Below are 21,764 nucleotides of genomic sequence, written 5' to 3' on the forward strand. Positions count from 1 at the left end.
ACACACACACACACATACACAACAAAATCACATGCAGACATGCAAAAACAAATTCATGCATGCACAAACACACACACAAAACCACATGCGAATACAGACACACACATATACACACATGCACACACACTGAGAGCTGTGAGGCAGAGTGTATTTGGGATGTAAATCGGGAAAAACACGTGTCGTGGGTTTGGATGTAGTGGCGTGTGTGTGTGTGTCCACCAGCAGAGCAGAAAAATAACATTCACAGCACAGAGGGAGAAACACACACACACACACACACACACACGCACACATACACGTGTTGTGTCAATCAAACACACTTTCCCTCCACTAAAGAGTAACTGAGCCCAGCAAAAACGTGTGTGTGCATTTGTGCTGCATGTGTGTGTGTGTGTTTGTGTGTGTGTGTGTGTGTGTAATTATGTAATAAATAGCCTGAAACAGCCTCTTAAGTATAAATATTTGAATGTTTTCAAATAAATAAGCAAACAAACATGTTTTTAAGCTCTTTCTAAATGAGTCCAGCAGTTCTGCACTCTACAGAACAGCAGCCGCTTCTCCAGACGCTTCCCACAGCCTGAACTGAGGAATTCCTCATGTGTCGGTGTGAAACTGGAGGGACATGGCCTTGCTGACACACACACACACACACACACACACACACACACACACACACACACACACACACACACGCACACACAGTAAGCTAGTCTTCACCTCTCATCCAGAACAACACAACTCATTTCTAGGCAATTAAGCTTCGATGCAAACAAACAATTACCATGTGAGACCATTAAGGGCTCATTAGCATATTTGAATTATGCTCATCAACAATCCCATCATTGAACTGAGAGACAATGCAATGCAGTGAGGTGTGTCAAAATAAACTGCTGATCAATTGCAGATGTTTAAAGCTTTCAGTGTAAAGCAATCTCTCATAATCATGAAGAAAACGAGTCAATCACGCAAAACACCACAGTAAACAGCTAACAACATCACATAATGCCCTAGACAACACATATAGCAACACCCTAAAACAGTTCCAAACACCATAAACCTTTTAGGACAACTTAAAAAACCCAGCAACACCCCAAAACCTCTGAAAGCACCTAGAAAAACAACAACCAGCAGCCATGTCCAAACCACTCAGAACAACCTAAACCAGCACATAGCAACCAACAAGAATACCCTAGAAACAGCCTAGCAACGTCCTTTAATCCAGCTTTAAAACACCTTTAAAACCATTCCAAACATCCTAGATACACCCTAGCACTAGCCACTGCCCAACACACATAGCAACCTTAAAGCTAACACTCTAGAAGCAACCACTTAGCAACACCATATTACCTGCCTAGAACTCTTACAAACCACTTAGCAACACCCAGTCAACCACCCAAAATACAATGAAAACACTTAGCAACAGCCTATCAACTTCCCAAAACCCACACAACCATTTAGCAACACTTTGGTAATCACCCAAAATACAATTACACCACTTAGCAACACCCCATCAACTGCATTGAACCCTTACAAACCAATTAGCAACACTCTGGTAACCACCCAAATACAATAAAAGCACTTAGCAACAGCCTATCAACTGCCTAGAACAATTACAAACCACTTAGCAACACCCTGGCAACCACCCAAAATGCAATGAAACTACTTAGCAACACCCTAGAAACTGCCCAGAACTCTTACAAACCACTTAGCAAAACCATTGCAACCACTAAAACATAACAAAAGCACTAAATAAGACCCTAGCAATTTTCCAGAACCCATAACAACCATTTAGCAACAACCTGGTAACCACCAAAAATACAATGAAACTACTTAGCAACAACCTAAGCACTGCCTAGAACTATAACAAACCACTTAGCAACACCCTGGCAACCATCCAAAATACAATAAAACACTTGGGAACACCCTATCAACTGCCCAGAACCCATAACAACCATTTAGCAACACCCTGGCAACCACTCAAAATCCTACGAAACACTTAGCAACAGCCTATCAAATGCATAAATCTATTACAAACCACTTAGCAACACCCTGGCAACCACCCAAAACACAACTAAACATTTAGCAACACCGTATCAACTGCATAGAACTATTACAAACCACTTAGCAACACCCTGGCAACCACCCAAAACACAACGAAACACTTAGCAACACTGTATCAACTGCATAGAACTATTACAAACCATTTAGCAACACCCTGGCAACCACTCAAAAACACAATGAAACCACTTAGCAACACCGTATCAACTGCATAGAACTATTACATACCACTTAGCAACACCCTGGCAACCACTCAAAAACACAATGAAACCACTTAGCAACACTGTATCAACAGCATAGAACTATTACAAACCACTTAGCAACACCCTGGCAACCACCCAAAACACAACGAAACACTTAGCAACAACCTAGCAACTGCCTAAAACCCATATCAACCACTCAGCAACATCCTAGCAACCAGCTTGACACTTCAGCCAGTACAGAACAGCATGATGAAGACTCGCTGATAGCTTCATATAATGAAACCTGCATTATTTCACTGATGTGGTGTGTGTGTGTGTGTTTGTGTGTGTGTGTGTGTGTGTGTGTGTGTGTGTGTGTGTGTGTGTGTGTGTGTGTGTGTGTGTGTGTGTGTGTGAATCTTCATGAATCTCCAGTGTGAGCAGAATATAACTGTGCTTTACCATCGATATGAGAGGAAGCAGAGCAAAACACGACCCCGTGACCTCTGACAACAGCTGAGGAAACACAACAACTTCCTGTGTGTTTTAACACTCACACAGCACATTCACACACTGCAGACCACGAGGACCAGCAGCAGCAGAGACGTGTGTGTGTGTGTGTGTGTGTGTGTGTGTGCTGTAGTCTGCCAATGTAAAACATTCCTCTGTCAAGACAGTGTGCATCTGTGTGTGAGTGTGTGTGTTTGTCCAGGTGACCACAGGAGAAAGGTCAGAAGTCAGAGGCCAAGTGTGTTTTCATGCGTGTGTGACCATCCTGTAACCAACACACACACACCTGGACCACATACACACACACACCTGGACCACATACACACACACACCTGGACCACATACACTTATTATCAACATAATATGAACTTTATACAACAATAGATGACAGACGTTTGATCCAGAAGCTTCTCGTTTACACTGTAAATGAAGTATTATTCAGTAATTCTGTGTTTGGGCTTCATCAATGCTGTGCATAAAAACATCAGAGCAGAACAGAGGAGTGCTTTTCCTCCCGCTGTGCTCCAGAAGCCGTTTCCAGCGCAGACTGAACGATGATGTTCAATGGAAACAGCATTTATCCGTGCACAGCAAATTTGCCAGTGTACATTTTACACCACAGGTGTTGAATTTAACACTTTTCTGGTGTCTATATGAGTCCCACCAGCCAAGTGTCCAGATTACACTTTGAAAAGTGTTGAATATGTACACCTCTGCAGTGTAAAATATTTTACACTTAGAGTGTAAAAATGCACACCACATTAAACATTTTTAACACCTGCAGGGCAAATTGTCCAGTGTACATATAACTCCTCAGGTGTCAAATTACACTCTCTTCTGGTGTATATACGAGTCCCACCAGCCCAGTGTATAAGTTACTCTTTGAAAAGTGTTGAATATATACACTTAAGCTGAGTAAATAATTTTACACTAAGAGTGTAAAAACTATAAACTAGATATAGTGTATAGTAAATACTCCACCACCATAGCCAGGTCATATTCAGCATAAATTCTATTTTTCTTTGAACTAACATGAGTAAAAGTTAACATTTTCCACACATGAAACTCATAAAGATAAGTGTATATTTGAAAATTTTAACACCCTGGAATAATAACAAAATCTAAATAAATTCTTCTGTTACAGCCTTATTAAAATAAGTGTTTAGCGCATAAATTAAACAATCATGGAGAAAGTTACAAAACAGAATTTATTTTCTTTAAAATACACAGCACAGGCAACATTAAATCACTTCACAGAATATGCATTTCATACCTGAAAACTTTAATTTGTCATTAATGTCATTTTTTAGACAAACATTTGTCACATTGAAAAAAATTCAGTGGAAATGTTTAATATTTTACCTATCACTGCCAAACATAAACAAGACAACATGAGCTAAAGCCTCATTCCTGAACCAAAATGCTTTATAAAAATATAAAAGTAATTTTTGCATACAGTTGTTTAAAAAAATACATGGATTAAAACCACAGCAAAAATCATTCAAAAAGGGGGATTTCCTTGAAATTAGTAATGTTCAACAAAAGCACTTTCAATTTCATAAGCAAGCAAAAAACGCTGTCCATCAAACAATATCAGACATTTTACTGAGCACAGAAATAGCATCTTTCAAATCTAAACATACAGGAAAGCCTCAGCAATGTACCATCACTGAACTAAAGTGGTTCATATGAAAACGTGTACAGGAACTATATAAAAGTCATTTTCCTCTAATCCATAACTTATCTGAAGGTCGAATGGCCTAAAAAAACGCAAGGTTTCAACATTCAAAAGGGAAACTTTCTACAAAGCTCCTCCTTAACCTTAAAGGAGTGAAGATGTTCAACAAAGCATACAGTTTCAAATTCACATGTCAGCAAAAAATACTGACTGTCAAATGCAATAATATCAGTAATTTTACTGAACACAGGAATGTCATCTCTTAAATCTGAACAAACAAAAAGGCCTGACCGATACTCAGTTCCAAAACAAGTAATCCAAGAAAGATGATCTACATTACTTTCATTTTCAATTTGCAGTCTTTCTGCAATGAATTCACAGTCAATCAGGTCACAAAGCTGAACGTTTGTTGCAGGCCCACAGTCAATATTCTTAAATGGCTGAGATTCCCAGTGGTATGCAATACACATCTGGTGTTTTAGCGCTAAAGATTTGGTAATATTTTTGAAATTCTTCACACTTTTTTTGAAAAAGCTATGTTTCGCCTCATAACGCATTCCCCACACATGAACCAGCGGGCCTATCTTCCTGATGCATCTGGAATAATGGGTCATGAAGTGGTGCTTAGGAATGAGATTCCTTGGGTAAAGTTCTTTAAACAGTGTGTGGTGTTCACAAATCAGATGCTTTAAATAAATAGTCATGCCCTCTGAGATGACTGGAGAAAACACAATATTTATTATCTGAAGTAAAAGCAGTAGCAAACTCCAGTGTTTATCTCCAACTTCAACCAGATCTCCAAAAATTAAAGGCAGATTTCTAATAAGGCAAAATGTCTGAATAGCATTGAGACCCAAACCATTCCCAGCTTGTTCAAAATTAATCATTGTTGGTCTGTTCTTACGTTCAACAAAGCCATAGTTAAATGAGTAAATTCTATTGCTTGCAGATTGTGAAGATATAATGCTGCTGTGTGATAGATGGTTAAAAAGCAATTTCATTTCTAACTGTCCTACACCTTCTAATATATCATGCATTATATCGAATGCAAAATTGTCCGAAATATTAAAATACTGTAGCTCATTCAGCAAGCATGTTTTTTTCACACCAAAGGATGATTGTGGACCAGCATCTGAAAAGAGGCTTTGACAATGTTGAGCATGTAGAAGTCTGTCACGCAGTATTATGTCTGGGTGGTCATCAGAGAAAATGTTCTGTGAAGCACATTTGTCAACCAAACAAAAACGACAAAAATAATTTGAGTTAAAAGATTCTACAAATCCAAAAAGTGTGTGCATTCCCAAATTATCTCCAGTTACTTGAGCTATAGTTCCATGGACAGGATCCTCTGAGATCGGCAATGTAATTCCATATGTCTCAAGAATTTTAAAGTCACGCACAATTGGATCCAAAATGGCATTAAAGCCATATCGCTTTACATCTTGTGTGTGAAAAAGTGCCAGAAGATGAATATTCATTAAAGCAGAGTTTACCTTTGATGACAGGTTTCTCAAAACAAAATAAATACTTCCAATCTTATGGATTCCATGCTTAGAACCAAGGGGATTCGAAGTTTCAAAGTCATCATAGAAGAGTTGTATCTGAAGAGAATTTTGTTCTTTGGAAAAAAGAGGATGTTCTTTAAAATAGCTACCATCACAGAACTCTCTTAATATTTCTCCATTCTCACTTGGCTGGACAAAATGCTTTTGAATTTCTACATTTTTGAACATAAATTTCAAAGTCTGCAATAAAGGAACATATACAAATTTATCAGTAATTGGAACCTGATCGTATGTACCTGTAGTTCTATTGCGTCTACTGTCATATCTCACTCCTAAGGGTATTTCAATAGGTTCTACAACACCCCAGTTCTCAAAGAAATACTTTTTCCATTTTGTCTCAGTTATGAAATTAGAGAATGGGTTGTCAAGATGGTCAAAATACTCTTCAACATCTGACCTGTGATCATCAGATACCAACTGAACAATATCCTCTCTGATGTTTGAATGCAATTCACTCACAAGCTCTTCCATATTTTCAGCCACTGATGTAATTACATTGGAGGCTACTCCGCTACTCTGTAATTTTGCAATAACTGATGCACACATTTCTTGGGTTCTCAACTTTCTCTCATCAGTGTTTGAAGATGTTCCTGGATTTCCTAAAACTAAGTTGGAAGGTTGTGTTACAGATGCTGGTCCACTTTCAACAGAAGGAGCCGGGGAGGATTCAAATAAAGACATGTCAGAGAGCTCACTGTTGTGCCTACGTTGAAGATGTTTTCTAAACCCTGAATATGAAACAAATCTTAGACAACAATCATCCTGATTGCATACCAACTGTAATCTTCTGCCAGGATAAAAAGCATGAGAAAGTTTTAGATGGCGTATTAGATCATTGACTGTACTGCAAGTCAACTTGCAAACAAAGCACCTAAACATTTTTAAGCTCTGCAGTAGTGTCCTAATTTAGAATCTTGGCTCGAAGATCCCTGACTCGAGGGCTTTCATGAGTGACACCAACGTCAATGTTGTAAAACGTTGTTTGAAGAAACGTGTACATACTGTGTAAAGCAGCATCATATGAAATGCCGAACACATAATGTGCTTTGAAAAGCTCATCAAAAGCAGCCAGAGAGGACATCGCCTTGCAGGGAATGAGTTGTCCATCCACGATGATGTAATAGTCATGGATGCAATTCTTCAAAGTTCCGACTGCCAAGATGTACGGCTGTGTTGTCTGTCCTGCCCTCAGCACGTCATCGAAACTGCAACAGGACTGAAAAAAAAAAAAATTTCAGTATTTTACAAAAGAGGGTATGATGTACATCTAAGAATTACAGATCAACCGTAAATTTGCTCCAAACACGTCTGCAAAATAAATGTTTGAATTCAGCCACAAAGTGTGTACAGTAGGCCTGTCACAAATTCAAATTTTTGTTGTACAATATATTGTGATAAACAACATTATTGTTATGCAAGACTATTTCGGTCAGTGCAGCACTAGTCATTGCAAAATGTGCCTAGTTTATTAAATTATTTTATTTTTTGCAATCATTTACCACTATTTAAGTTAATATCCATTGTTAACTTGCATCTTAGAACATTTGGAACACTAATTAGTCCAACCCAAACACAAAGCATACCTTGTGGAACCTTACTATGTGGTTTAATGCTTCTTGGACACTGATCTTTACAATATTCTTCTTTCCACTTGAAGGTGGTGGAAGGAGATAGAGAAGCAACAACAGTGAAGACATGTCACTGTCCCACTCTAAAAGTCAAGAAAAGAAAAACATCATGGCCCATTATTTTTAAAACAAATGCATATGATTAATCACATCCTTTCAGAAAACACCATGGCCCACAATTGTTTTAATCAACATGAATTAAATCAAGATAATCTATGTGTATGACTTAAAATTACTTATAATAAAGCCTAAAAGCCATAAAAGAAACACACAATTATTGAGATACATAAATAATTACCTGTAACTTCTTGACTGCTTTCACATTGCTCTGCAGACTCGATCAGACGACTCAGATGAAATGACTGGGTCAGGTTTTTGGCTTCTCCAATTACTTTGTGTTTAAGAGAAGATCCCCACTTCTCCAGCTTTGCTGAAGTCTCTACTCCAAACAGCAACTCAAAGTCTTGAAGCACCTAATGTTTTATATAGATTAAAACAGAAATGTCATGTCACATCAGCAGATTAAAATCCATTTTAAACCACCATCAGTTGGTGCAGCACATACCAGGCCTTTTGTGTCAAGAAACCTAGGGAATATATTGAAAACAGATGACGACTTTTCAGGATTGCGGATCAGTTCCTGCCGATACTGGAAAGTAGAATTCATCTTTGCAGCCACTTGCTCCAGATCAGAACAGTGTTTTAGAAATGAAATGGCTTCCTGGCAGCTATCTCCCTCTAGCTGTATCTCCGTTGTCAAAAACGCTCTTTCAGTGATAGGGCCCCTCCTCTCAGAGATGCCTTGTGGAATGCTGGTCCTACTGACTTGACTGTTGCGCTGAACCGTTTTCAGTCTCCAGGCTATGTATCCAGAGTTACCTTCTGGATCATAAAAATGTTCCTGCAATAAAAAAACAAGATGTTTTAGTTAAATTAAAAAGACACTTTATTTTTTTAGGGAAAATAAACAACAACTCACATAGCCTCTTTTGGAGTAGGGATCTTTGAGGGAGGGGAACAGAGTCACTATTCCAACAGCATATTTAATTCGTATTTCTTTTGGTGGAATGTTCCTACGAAGATAAATAAAATTATAGTATGTAATATGTAGTAAACTGTGTACTTCATTAAAACAAATAACTAGAACATGGGTGCTGCTTCTGCAGAGTTTAATCTTTAACAAGCAATACAGACTTATGCTGTGTACAAACTCACATAGTACACATACTACCATATGAAACAGTATGTAAGCAGAGTACCATTTCCAAAAACAAAGTATTAATAGGACACTGAGTGAGAAGTATTTAGATAAATTACCGTCACAAAGATTCTGATATGCACACTTTACTATCCCATGATGAGGTAGTGAAGTGATGCAACAGTTTTGCTGCACAAGGTAACACACTTTGTACAACCGATTTTCATTTATACCCCACATATTAACAATCATTTACCCAGACTTTACTTCTATCGAACCTGCTAGACTTTTTTTTTATGAACACAAAAAGATAATTTGAAGAAAGTTGAAAACCTGTAACCATTCACTTCCATAGTATTTGCATTTGCTACTAACAAAGTCAATGGTTACAAGTTTTCAGCTTTCTTCAAAATATCTTATTTTGTGTTCAACTGAATAAAGAAAGCCATAAGGGTCTGAAACTATTTAAGGGTGAGCAAATAGCAAGTACATTTTCAGTTTTAGTTTAAATGTCCATTTAATATGCAAAATTGGACTCAAGTTTCTAGACAGTTCAAAGATTTTGATTTGAATGTTCAAGTCTGTTAAAAAGGGATGGGTCCCCCAAAATTTAGATTTCCTCTATTTACTCATCCTCAAGTTCTTTGAAACCATTGACTTTTTTTTTCTTTCTAGTGAACACAAATTAGTGGTTTTAATAAATTCTTTTAGAACTCTGTAACCATTGATTTCCTTAGCACAATCAATGGTTACATGTTCATTCATTCATTTTCTTTTCAGCTTAGCCCCTTTATTAATCTGGGGTCGCCACAGCAGAATGAACCACCAAATTATCCAGCATATGTTTTACGCAGCGGATGCCCTTCTAGCTGCAACCCATCAGTGGGAAAATGGTTACATGTTTACAACATTATTCAAATATCTTCTTTTGTGTTCAGCAGAAAGAAAAAAAACAAGTAAATGGTGAGTAAATGATGACAAAATTTTCAATTTTGGGTGAACTATCCCTTTAATTGGGATGACAATGCATTGTAAAAACAGCTTATAATTATATACTTTACCCATGTTTTTCAATCATGTCTCCAACTACAGCATTCACAAGAATTCGCCTTGTAGAATCTGTGATTTTCCCAGTTGCTCTGTACTCCTGAAAAATCTTCTCCCCTGCACTTTTGTTCCCCAATACATCTTTTACAAGCTTAATAACAAAGATAAATTGATCAAATCATTTCATAAGGCAACATTTATATAGGTTTTAATCATGTATTCTACCTCCTTGGCCTCAGTAAATTGGTCGTCAGTTTTAGGTCTTTTTGTTGAGGGAACAGAAACACAGCTGTCTGTTGGTGACAACGTTTTCATTTCACTTGAAAATTGAGAGGTTGGTGGGGCAGTAGAATCTAACAAGGAAAATTAAATGTTACAAATACATAACTATTTAAAACACACATATTTGCATTTGCAGCCTTGCAAACCTTCTGTAGCCATAGAATCAACAATTGTCCAAAGTGTGTCAGGCTTTTGTTCCATAATATCAGCAAAAACATCTTCATCCACTTCAGTTCCGGTCTCGTCTGCCAAATAAATGGAATGATCTGGAGATATACCAAATTTCTCCTTGACTACACAAAATGGCATAAAATAAATAATATAATTAGGTGAATAGAAAAACAAATATTTAAATAAATTACAATTTTCCATCAGTTGTTTCATGATATCTGTTTCTAAACGTGTTTTAGGCTAAACTAATATATAGAGACATTAGCCAAAAAACAAAAAAAATGCCAGGTATCAAAAAAAATTGTATGAAAACTTACCTTCCCGTATAAGGGCATCATATGCCAATACTGGAAGTTTCATGTATCTCTTACGAGCTTGATACTGTACTTTAAACAGCATTCTGTTGATCATCTGGTTAGAAATAAAAGATATGATTATAATAGAGTTTGGGCAATAAACACTAACAAACAAAAAAAGAAAAACATTTACATAAATAAATATCAATGTTCTTCAAAATTCTAAGTCTGGTTTACCACATTTCTTTTACGAAATGTAAAAGTAGACATCCAACTTTGCACATTATGGAGAGTTTAACATTCTGTGGATTCTTGCAATAGTTGGACAAGTCACAAAAAACATTAGATTCAAAACTTTGCACAAAACCGGTCTTAGTGCAGGATTTTAACTCGAAATATAAAAAAAAAACATTGACTGGTTAGTACATTTTTCCTTCAAACGTCGATGAAAAATAATATTAGTAAATAGTAACATTAGACTTTTCCAGGAGAAAGATGATAAAACGAATATTATAATATATTATCAGTAGCATTTGCAGTATTAATAAAACATTTACCACAGCAGCAGACGTCATACACTAAATTGCTATCCTTAATGTAAAACGGTATAACTTAAAGTTAAGCTAATGATTTTGTTTTCAAGCAAAAATGAAAAGGAAAAACTTACTTTTTATTCTACTTGCTTCATGCATAGTTCGTTATTTTTCCAGCGTGACACGCAAGGCGTCGAGTCTCCGTTTGAAAAAAGGAACACTAAATCAGTGTACATTAACCCGCCTTAAAATCTTTCAAAATTATACGCACTAGCTGACGGCAAACGTAAAAGAAATGCTGTTAACGGTATACATGTAAGGATACGAATTCATTCTCCACATGCCCGATCAGAATCACTTACAGTTATCGTGTACCATGTGCAAAATGCTCAATAGCACATAATTTGCGACGTTAAATAATAAATTGGATTGCATTGGTTGATTCAATCACATTTAAAATAAGTTTCAACAACATACCCCTACCATTTACGCACAAACGAATAAACAGACGGCAAAAATTTTGATTTTAAGCATGTGTAAAGATAGGAAAGCTGTCTAAAACTAAATTTATGAGTGACATTTTATGAGGCATTCGCAGTAAGTTAACGTTAAAGGCAGAAAGCGTAACGTTACACTACTCTGCAATACTCTCTTTGTTCAAATAAAATTACTACGTTATAATTTCGATAAAAACGTACAAAACAACTCACCTGTTTTGTCATTAAATGAGCGGAAAACTTGCTGCTGCCATCGCTCCGCTCCGTGTTGATGACTCACGAGGGGGTCCTGTATGTAAAATATACACTGAAGTGGTGTAGAATCCCGCGCCAAAAATCATTTAAAATGATTCGTGACATTAAGGTTTTACAAAAGTATTTAGGACAATTTGTGTAATTAACAAGTAGCCCAGGCGTATATATAACATTACAAATAAAAAAAAACTGAAGTTTGTGCTATTAAATGAGGAAAATGACGTACCTCAACACCTGATGGCTTTGTGTGGCTGATGCTGCAATGATTCACGGGTATAGTCCCACAATCCCGGATTTTAAAGTTGCTAAACCGGCTTCTTAATTCTAAAATGTAAAAATTCCGACTCGCGTGTCTTTCGTTTGCTTTTATGTCAAGTTTCCGGTAGGAATCTGTCCAGCAGGAGCAGCCATTAATGAAAAGTTTATCGTCAAATGCGGACCGTATTGACTCAGTCACCTCAAGTTCCCGTATGTGCAATTAACACCGATGAGGAGTATGGAAAGGCAACACCAATGATACACACTGTTAAAGTCATAATTTAACCCACATCAGCGTTAAAAACAGTATATGTACACTTAGATTTTAACACTAAAACACTACATGAGCTTACACCAGAAATTCAACACCTCACAATTTGCTGTGTGCTGGATCAGGGAATGAATGACACGGCTGTCCTGTGACGTACATCACAGCAGAGGGAATCAACAAGCTCCACTTCAACATTGTCCTTCACAGAGCGGCTTTAGTCTGGATCAGGAATGTGGCAGGAATAACCGGAACGAGAGGAATGCCTTCACACAGATGTGGAAGCGGAGCAGATGGAGAGAGGGTCACTTCCACAAGCTCCAGGACGAGCTGCAGACAGACTGAAGGACAAGAAGACAGACAGCAACACCTTAACACCTTCAGTAACACCAGAGTAACTGACCAGAACACTCCAGCGACACCAGAGTAACTGACCAGAACACTCCAGTAACACCAGAGTAACTGACCAGAACACTCCAGTAACACCAGAGTAACTGACCAGAACACTCCAACAACACCAGAGTAACTGACCAGAACACTCCAGCGACACCAGAGTAACTGACCAGAATACCATAGCAATACCTTAACAACCAAGTAAGACACCCTAGTAACACCTTCTCAAAAAACCATAACACCCTAGTGACACCATAGTAACCAACCAGAACACCCTAGTAGCACCTTAGCAATTAACTATAAAACCACATTAGCAACCAACTAGAAAACTATATTAAAAACATAAAAACTGACTATAAAACCATAATAACACCTTAGCAACCAATCAGAACACTTAAGCAACACCCTAGCAACCAACCAGAACACCCTAGTAACACCTTAGCAACTAACTATAACAACACATTAGCAACCAACTAGAAAACCATATTAACAACATAACAACTAATCAGAACACCCAAAACCACCTTAGCAACCATCCATAACACCCTAGTAACACCTTAGCAACTAACTTCAACACACTAGTAACACCTTAGCAACTAACTTCAACACACTAGTAACACCTTAGCAACTAACCAGAACACCACAAAACACCTTAGCAACTAACCAGAACACCCAATTAACAACAAAGCAACTAACCATAACATCCTAGTAACACCTTACCAACTAACTATAACACTCCACTAACAGCTTAGCAACCAACCAGAACACCAAAAAACACATTAGCAACCATCCAGAACACCCTAGTAACACCTTAGCAACTAACCATAACACCCTAATATCTAACCAGAACACCCAAAACCACCTTAGCAACCACCCATAACACACTAGTAACACCTTAGCAACTAACTATAACACACTAGTAACACCTTAGTAACTAACCAGAACACCAAAAAACACATTAGCAACCATCCAGAAAACCCTAGTAACACCTAAGCAACTAACCATAACACCCTATCAACACATTAATAACTAACCAGAACACCCAAAACCACCTTAGCAACCATCCTTAACACCCTAGTAACACCTAAGCAACTAACTTCACACACTAGTAACACCTTAGCAACTAACCAGAACACCACAAAACACCTTAGCAACTAACCAGAACACCCAATTAACAACAAAGCAACTAACCATAACATCCTAGTAACACCTTAGCAACTAACTATAACACTCCACTATGAGCTTAGCAACCAGCCAGAACACAAAAAAACACATAAGCAACCATCCAGAACACCCTAGTAACACCTTAGCAACTAACCATAACACCCTAACAACACCTTAACAACTAACCAGAACACCCAAAACCACCTTAGCAACCAACCATAACACCCTAGTAACACCTTAGCAACTAACTATAACACCCTAGTAACACCTTAGCAACCATCCATAACACGCCTCCAAAAGCCACCGCATTCACTGCGCTCATTGAGTTTCGTCTTCATCTTCTGGGGCGCAACTTATGTACTAGAGCAGTGGTTCCCAACCTGGGGTCCGCGCCCCCCTAAGGGGGGCGCCAGAGTTCACAGGGGGGGCGCGGGAGAGGATAAGTATTGAGGTAGAAAAGGCATAAAAATGCTCCACTATTATAAAGGGCTTTGCAATTAATCGAATATCCGATTTAGATTTCGGTTTCAAACGATTATAAAAAAAGCATTAATCGAGATAAATGATTATTGCATCATATTTTGCCACGTTCCAGTTGTACACGCTCTTAAATGGCTCTTAAAAGCGCGAAAGAGCTTATGTGTGTGTGCAGCACGATCACGCAGTCAGAAGCATGCGGCCGGTCAGCATTCACTCTCATTCACACACTGAGACGAGCAGAGGAGCGCAGACATCTAAAGTCATCTTAACGTGAACGCTTTAATGGTCAAATAGGTGTCAAAACGCGGTGTTTAGTGATTATTTACATTAACCCTCATTTGTGTAATAAACAAACCAGTTGAGAATCAAAAGACGTGAAAGAGAAACTATTAAAGAGACAGCGAGAAATATTCCTTCTGCCGCCTGTTTTTATCATTATTAAACAAACATAACGAGAAAACCCTCGCTGCTCTTGACTGAAGGACTGCTGCAGCTAAAGTGTTTTTCTTACAGTGAAGATGCTTAAAACACAGTTTGTTTTATATTTTTATTCTATTGTATTTATTTCTCTTTCCTTTGCAGGGTGGAAAATAACTGTATGTATACAGTTGAAGTCAGAATTATTAGCCCTCTTGAATATAAACAAACCTTTTCCTGCCCAATTTCTGTTTCATGGAAAGAATATTTTATTAACTTATTTCTGAACATAATAGTTTTGATATCTCATTTCTAATTACTGATTTCTTTTTGTCTTTGCTATAATGACAGCACACATAATATTTTACTAGACATTTTTCAAAATACAAGCATTCAGATTAAAGTGCAGTTCAAAGGCTTAATTAGAGTAATAAGGCAAGTTATTATAACGGTAGTTTATCCTGCAGACAATCAAAAATATATCTTGCTTAAGGGGGCTAATAATATTGACCTTAAATTGGTTTCAAAATATTTAAACCTTTCTTTATTCTAGCTAAAATAAAACAAATAGAAGAAAAATATTATAGGAAATACTGTTAAAATTCCTTGCTCTGTTAAACATAATTTGGGAAATAGTTATAAAAAAAAAAAATCTCAGGAGCGCTAATAATTTTGACTTTAACTGGCAATGGTTTTGAATAATCGTGATTACAATTATGACCAAAATAATCGTGATTATGATTTTTCCCAAAATCAAGCAGCCCTACTATTATATATGAATTTTTAAGTACCAAAAAAAAAAAAAAATCTAAACGCATGCTTAAAATTCCAATATAATAGTGAAAATAATTAAAATAAATAACTTTAAATAATTATTTAAATTTTGCTCACTCGTGCAATCTGCTTGTCAACGTGTCGTAAAGGCAAAATCAAAACAAAAATGGCAGACAAACGTAAATGCAGGGACTCTTCAGAGGCGAAGAAAAAGATTAGACAGTATGACAAAGCCTACCTAGATTTTGGTTTTATTGAAGGCCAAGACAAGTTAAAACTGATTAATTAATATTTTCTATACATATTACTATATATTAATATTACACAAACACATATATATATATATATATATATATATATATATATATATATATATATATATATATATATATATATACACACACACACAGTACATATGTATGTGCGTGCGTGTGTATTTATATGGTGGGGGGGCTCCAATGTTTGTATATGTTCATGGGGGGGGCTCCAAAGAAAAAGGTTGGGAACCACTGTACTAGAGGAGAACAAACACCAGGCGACACGATGGCTCATCACTGGCCTCACAGTAAGAAAGTCACTGGTTCGAGTCCCGGCTGGGTCAGTTGGTGTTTCTGTGTGGAGTTTGCATGTTCTCCCTGTGTTGGCGTGGGTTTCCTCCGGGTGCTCCGGTTTCCCCCACAGTCCAAATACATGCAGTACAGGTGAATTGGGTAGGCTAAATTGTCCGTAGTGTATGAGTGTGTGTGTATGAGTGAATGAGTGTGTATGGGTGTTTCCCAGTACTGGGTTGCGGCTGGAAAGGTATCCGCTGTGTAAAACATATGCTGGAATAGTTGACGGTTCATTCCGCTGTGGTGACCCCTGATGAAGAGACTAAGACAACAGGAAATGAATGAATGAATGTGCATCGCTGGGTTTCTTCACTGATGTTTAACTGTGATGCTGCAGTGTGAAGGAGTCTGTGGTCAGGAATTGCAGAAACATCCATCAGTGAAACAAAAGGAACTTCAGAGGAAGTGCAGCTCAGTCATGTTGAACACTCTCCACCGGCTTCATTCCTCAGAAAAACCCACCTGACATATTCTCCAGAACTGCTTCATCACAACACACAGGAAACACACGGCTGATGGGTCATGCTTATCTGCAGAACTGAGGGGATTTGCTCTACACGATTCTCACGCTCTTCTCTTCACTCATCTTTTATGAGCAAAAATCTTTGCTTTCAATTATGAAGAGAGATGAGTGAGGGGTGAACTCACATATGCTGAACTGCTATTTAAAGTTATTTTGACAGGATAATGACCGGGTGTTTTTATTATTTTTACTGTCTGTTTTGATCTTTGTGTTATTTACTGTATTGCTAAAAGTTAAATGATCATTTTTGGCATCCATTTGGGTACTTCAAATGAGCGAAAAGTGTTTATAACCAACTGAAACATAATTTGATGCATGTCAACATAAAATCTGTGAAATTGTACATTTTATGCATGAAAAGTGTCTGGTTGGATGGATAGATGGACGGACAAATGGATGGATAGATGGATGGACAGACAGATTGATGAAGAGACGAAAGAATGAATGGATATATGGATGGAAAGATGGATAGACAGATGAATAGATGGACGGATGAATGATGGATGGATGGACAAATAGACGGACGGATGGATGGACGGCTGGATAGATGGATGGACGGATAAATGGACAGACGAATGGATGGATGGATATATGGGCGGACAGATGGAAAGGCAGATGGATGAATGGACTGGAGGGGATGATGGATGAAAGGACAAATAGATGGACAGATGGTTGAATGGATACATGGATGGATGGATGGATAGACACACAAATGGATGGATGGAAGCACAGGCAGATGGACGTATGGATGGACGAATGGATGGATGAATGAATGAAAGAACGGACAGATGATTGAAGGGATGGCTGGATGGATGGATGGACAGACAGATGGATGATCGGACGAATGGATGGATATATGAACGGAAAGACAGTCACTGACCCGCTTGTGTACACACACTGCTTCTTCAAACCACTACAAATGAGTTGAACACAACACTTATGACTTTTTCAGATTTAATTGACGCCTTAATTGCTAAATTAAAGGACAGGAGAGTGGCGATGTGCAGAACTGTGACGTATGAGGACATCATATTAATATATTCTGCTGATGATCAAACATAAACACATGAAGATTACAGCAGAGTGGAGAGACACATCTGCCAGAGGACATCAGCACACTGCACTGAGACTGAGCAGAGGGTGTGTGTGTGTGTGTGTGTGTGTTCAGACCAATCAATACAGATAAAAGCACTTTCACATACACACACCCACATACACTTACACTAGCACACTCGTGCATGCACAGACACACACCCACTTATGCATGTACAGTACACACACACACACACACACACACACACTCAGCCAGACTGCAGTGACTGACAGCGAATCTTCGTGACCTAAATATTTTCAAGAGTCTCACAAACACACACACCTCCAAACACCCGCCAGCGACAGACAGACACACACACACACACACACACACACACACACACACACACACACTACTCATAGAGAGTTCTGCAGAATCAAAAGTTTGAAATGACAGCGATGTGAATCTGACCTGAATACCAGAGTGATTACAGTCAATTACACAATCAGCAGCGCTACACACACACACACACACACACACACTACTCATAGAGAGTTCTGCAGAATCAAAAGTTTGAAATGACAGCGATGTGAATCTGACCTGAATACCAGAGTGATTACAGTCAATTACACAATCAGCAGCGCTACACACACACACACACACACACACACACCTACTCTAGTACAATAGAACACACAGAATACTACACATACGCTGCATGTTACGGGTCAGAGCAGCTGAAATCAATCAGATGATGAACACAGCAGACACAGCCAACACTAATGCGGCCGTCACCAGCAAATAAAGCAGATCAAGTCACACAAACACTGCTGCTCTTCATCATCCTCACATCAGCAACACTGCAGGATAAACCACTGCACACAGCTCATCCCAGCAGACACGAACATCACCCTGACAACTGCATAGCAACCCCTAACAACCCCTGAGCAACGCTACAGAAGAGCAGATGTTCAGTCTGATAACACACAGTCATGATGATGATGATGATGATGTGCAGTATTATGATGCATGATGAAGAACGGCCGTGTGCTGCAGCTGTTCACTACTACAGGCTCAGTTTAACAGGAGAAACACCACAGCCGGCTTCAGGAGAACAACAACATCCTGCTCATGCATTATTGACATTTAACACACTCGAGCTGCACGCACGCACGCACACTCACACACACACACACACACGCACAGCTGAAAAAGTACAGTACTATATCATTTGTTTACATTAGGCCCTATACGTGTTGAGTATTTATATTTGAGTTAATATGGAGAACATGGAGTGCATGCTGACCAAAACTAATATTGGATAAAAAAAAAGTGTGATCAAGTCAAACAATATTACCACACGATCAAAATATTCAATCAACAAATCACGATCAACAAAGACGTTGTTACTCCACACCGTTTAGAGCGACATTAAGGATGTTTAATGTTATAACCAACGTACGACAGAGAAACTACAGTTTGGGGAAACCCTCGTCACTACATCAATCTTTTCCCAAACGATGTATCCTACTATAATAGTTCAGCCGGGAGTTACGCCGCAGTTTGGGAAACAGTAGTTGTCATGTTACCATAGCAACTGTAGAATCACCACAACAGATCAGTTACTGTATTTGTGTTACCATGGCAACTGTAGAATCACCACAACAGATCAATTACTGTATTTGTGTTACCATAGCAACTGTAGAATCACCACAACAGATCAATTACTGCAGTTGTGTTACCATGGCAACTGTAGAATCACCACAACAGATCAATTAATTTACTGTATTTATGTTACCATAGCAACTGTAAAATCACCACAGCAGATCAATTACTGTTTTTGTGTTACCATAGCAACTGTAGAATCATCACAACAGATCAATTACTGTAGTAGTTGTGTTACCATAGCTACTGTCAGAGCTCCACAATAAGGACTGTCTGATGGTTCGGGTCAGTGTGCGAGACACTCAGGACAGAAGACAGGATGGTTGGTGACCAGATCAGGCCAGTGCTGCCTTGTCACTAAAGTTTAATTTGCCCACAATCGCGATGTGCGCATCCGCAATAGTCACATAGAAGGAGGTGCGATGCAAAGCTAAAAAAAAAAAAATTATATATATATATATACATATATATATATATATATATATATATATATATATATATATATATATATAGCTTTGCATCGCACCTCCTGCGATGTGACTATTGCGCATGCGCACATCGCGATTTCGATGCTGAAACGATGTATGGTGCAGCCCTAGCGTCAACTTCCCTGATATAACATGAGCACTGCAGAGTCCAACGTTATTAATCAGCTCCTCACTCCATTCAGCTCCCTTTTTAGCCAAAGATGTCTGCGGTTGGCATTAAAGCAGTGTGGTGTACGGTAAATGTGAACTTTTCTATTTTTGGACTTTTAATTTTGCCATCCTATCGCACAACATGACATGCAACCGGTCTTTTTTTGCAGCTGATATGGGTGGATGAACCCGTCTGACATCATGTGTGACAGCTTGATAATTCCTCTATAATGCAGAATTATAGCCAATGTTTTTAATAGACGGATTATATATAATAGACAGATAGTTTTTAACAAAACTTGACAACTGAAATAATGCTCTGTATGAGAAAGTCAGACCTCTCGGATTTATATTTGCTGACGATGTCTGACTGTATCAAAAGTGTGCACATTTTGCTTATATATATATATATATATATATATAATTTTTCAAATTTAGTTCATCACAATTGTAATGTTTAAATTGTCAGTTGCATTTAAAGAAAAGTTCTGCTTAATTAAAAGTGTATGTGTACAATTATAAATTGTAAATACTTCATAATAAATACTTTTGACACATTATTTATGGGTGGCTAAGACATTACTATTCACTTCTGTTTTCGGCAGGGCAGGTTAAAATGTGAACCACTGGCCTGATCGGGCCAGGAGAAAAAAACCCTCAGTGTTGAACCTTGAACTGCAGAATCAGCACATCAGATTAAGTCAGGTGTCTGGCACAAACACACACACGTGCACAACTCTGAACTGTTATGCATAAATCATAACACGTTGATTGTTAAATACACCGCTTATTATTATTGGTTAATCCTAAACTGTTATTAAAAATAGTGTCAAGTGTTGTGTTGTTGTTCTTAAACACTACTACTGTCATTTGTCTTCATATGTTCCGTCTAATGTAAACATCCCAAATGTAGTATATGTAGTCTGTAGTAGTCTGAACTATTTACTGTAGCATATGTAAGTTACTGTGGTTTACTGTACTATTTACTGTAGTATGTTTACTGTAGTATACTATACTATTCACTGTGGTATATGTACTGTGGTTTACAGTACTATTTACTGTGGTATATGTACTGTAGTATACTATACTATTCACTGTGGTATATATACTGTAGTATACTATACTATTCACTGTGGTATATGTACTGTAGCCCCCCTCAGTAGTGTACTGTAGTCTGGGTAGTAACAGTGTTGTAGCCTACCTCCGACCTGCGGCTCGGCGCTCCGGGTCTGGTGATGAGCGCCGTGCTCCCGCACACCACCGCCGTGTCCTCCACGAACACGCAGTCCGGCAGCTCCTCGTCAGCGGGCAGCATCACCACCTGCAGCCCGAGCCGGTCCCTCAGCACGGACACATAGTGGTCAAACTCCCGCTGCACCCCGAGCGGATCCACCGGGGACACATTATCGGAGCGCAGCGCGGCGGTGCTCAGAGACGCGGGCATCGCGCGCATGATCGCGTGCGTGTACTTGCCGAAGTCGGACATCGCTGCGTTTAGTTTGCGTGTTTGTTTCCGCTTGTTGTTCTTCTGTGTTGTGTTTCCGCGCGCGCGCTGCTCCAGCTCCACACAGGCGACAACAACGCGTTAGTGACGTCACGGACGCGCCCGACGCGAGCCAATGCGGAGGACGCCTAGAAGC

At 38.5% G+C, this 21,764-nt stretch overlaps 2 protein-coding genes across 4 annotated transcripts in view; both read right to left on the reverse strand.

The window, feature by feature from the left end:
• The window catches only part of ddah1 (dimethylarginine dimethylaminohydrolase 1), a 42,417-nt gene extending 20,721 nt beyond the window's left edge, over nucleotides 1–21,696 (reverse strand). The window contains 1 exon segment of the mRNA NM_213276.1: nucleotides 21,326–21,696. Within this exon segment, the coding sequence (NP_998441.1) occupies nucleotides 21,326–21,577 (252 nt within the window). The 5' untranslated portion in view covers nucleotides 21,578–21,696.
• On the reverse strand, nucleotides 3,940–12,372 carry LOC141380579 (uncharacterized). Of its 3 annotated transcripts, XM_073939507.1 has the most exons (11): nucleotides 12,127–12,372; nucleotides 11,859–11,934; nucleotides 10,637–10,730; nucleotides 10,295–10,441; nucleotides 10,092–10,219; nucleotides 9,881–10,017; nucleotides 8,601–8,694; nucleotides 8,187–8,522; nucleotides 7,920–8,094; nucleotides 7,577–7,704; nucleotides 3,940–7,209 (listed from the first exon to the last, which is right to left on the reverse strand). In XM_073939507.1, exons 2-11 carry the CDS (start codon nucleotides 11,868–11,870, stop codon nucleotides 6,895–6,897), a joined length of 1,566 nt encoding a protein of 521 aa, XP_073795608.1. In that variant the 5' UTR covers nucleotides 11,871–11,934; nucleotides 12,127–12,372; the 3' UTR covers nucleotides 3,940–6,894. The 3 variants fall into 3 exon arrangements, with proteins under 3 accessions (XP_073795608.1, XP_073795610.1, XP_073795609.1); XM_073939509.1 differs by lacking the exons at nucleotides 11,859–11,934; nucleotides 12,127–12,372 and adding an exon at nucleotides 11,283–11,578 and having other exon boundaries at nucleotides 10,295–10,414; XM_073939508.1 differs by lacking the exons at nucleotides 11,859–11,934; nucleotides 12,127–12,372 and adding an exon at nucleotides 11,283–11,578.
• Nucleotides 21,697–21,764: the final 68 nt, after the last annotated feature.

This window comes from Danio rerio, chromosome 23 (genome assembly GCF_049306965.1).
Source record: "Danio rerio strain Tuebingen ecotype United States chromosome 23, GRCz12tu, whole genome shotgun sequence".
In the NCBI taxonomy this organism is placed as follows: Eukaryota; Metazoa; Chordata; class Actinopteri; order Cypriniformes; family Danionidae; genus Danio; species Danio rerio.

Bases quoted from the DNA above. Each gene is read 5' to 3' on its own strand.
- LOC141380579 (XM_073939507.1), bottom strand. The intron at 8,523-8,600 runs GTGAGTTGTTGT...TTTTTATTGCAG, and splicing joins CCTACTCCAAAAGAGGCTAT to GAACATTTTTATGATCCAGA. The intron at 7,705-7,919 runs GTAATTATTTAT...CTTGACTTTTAG, and splicing joins AAGCAGTCAAGAAGTTACAG to AGTGGGACAGTGACATGTCT.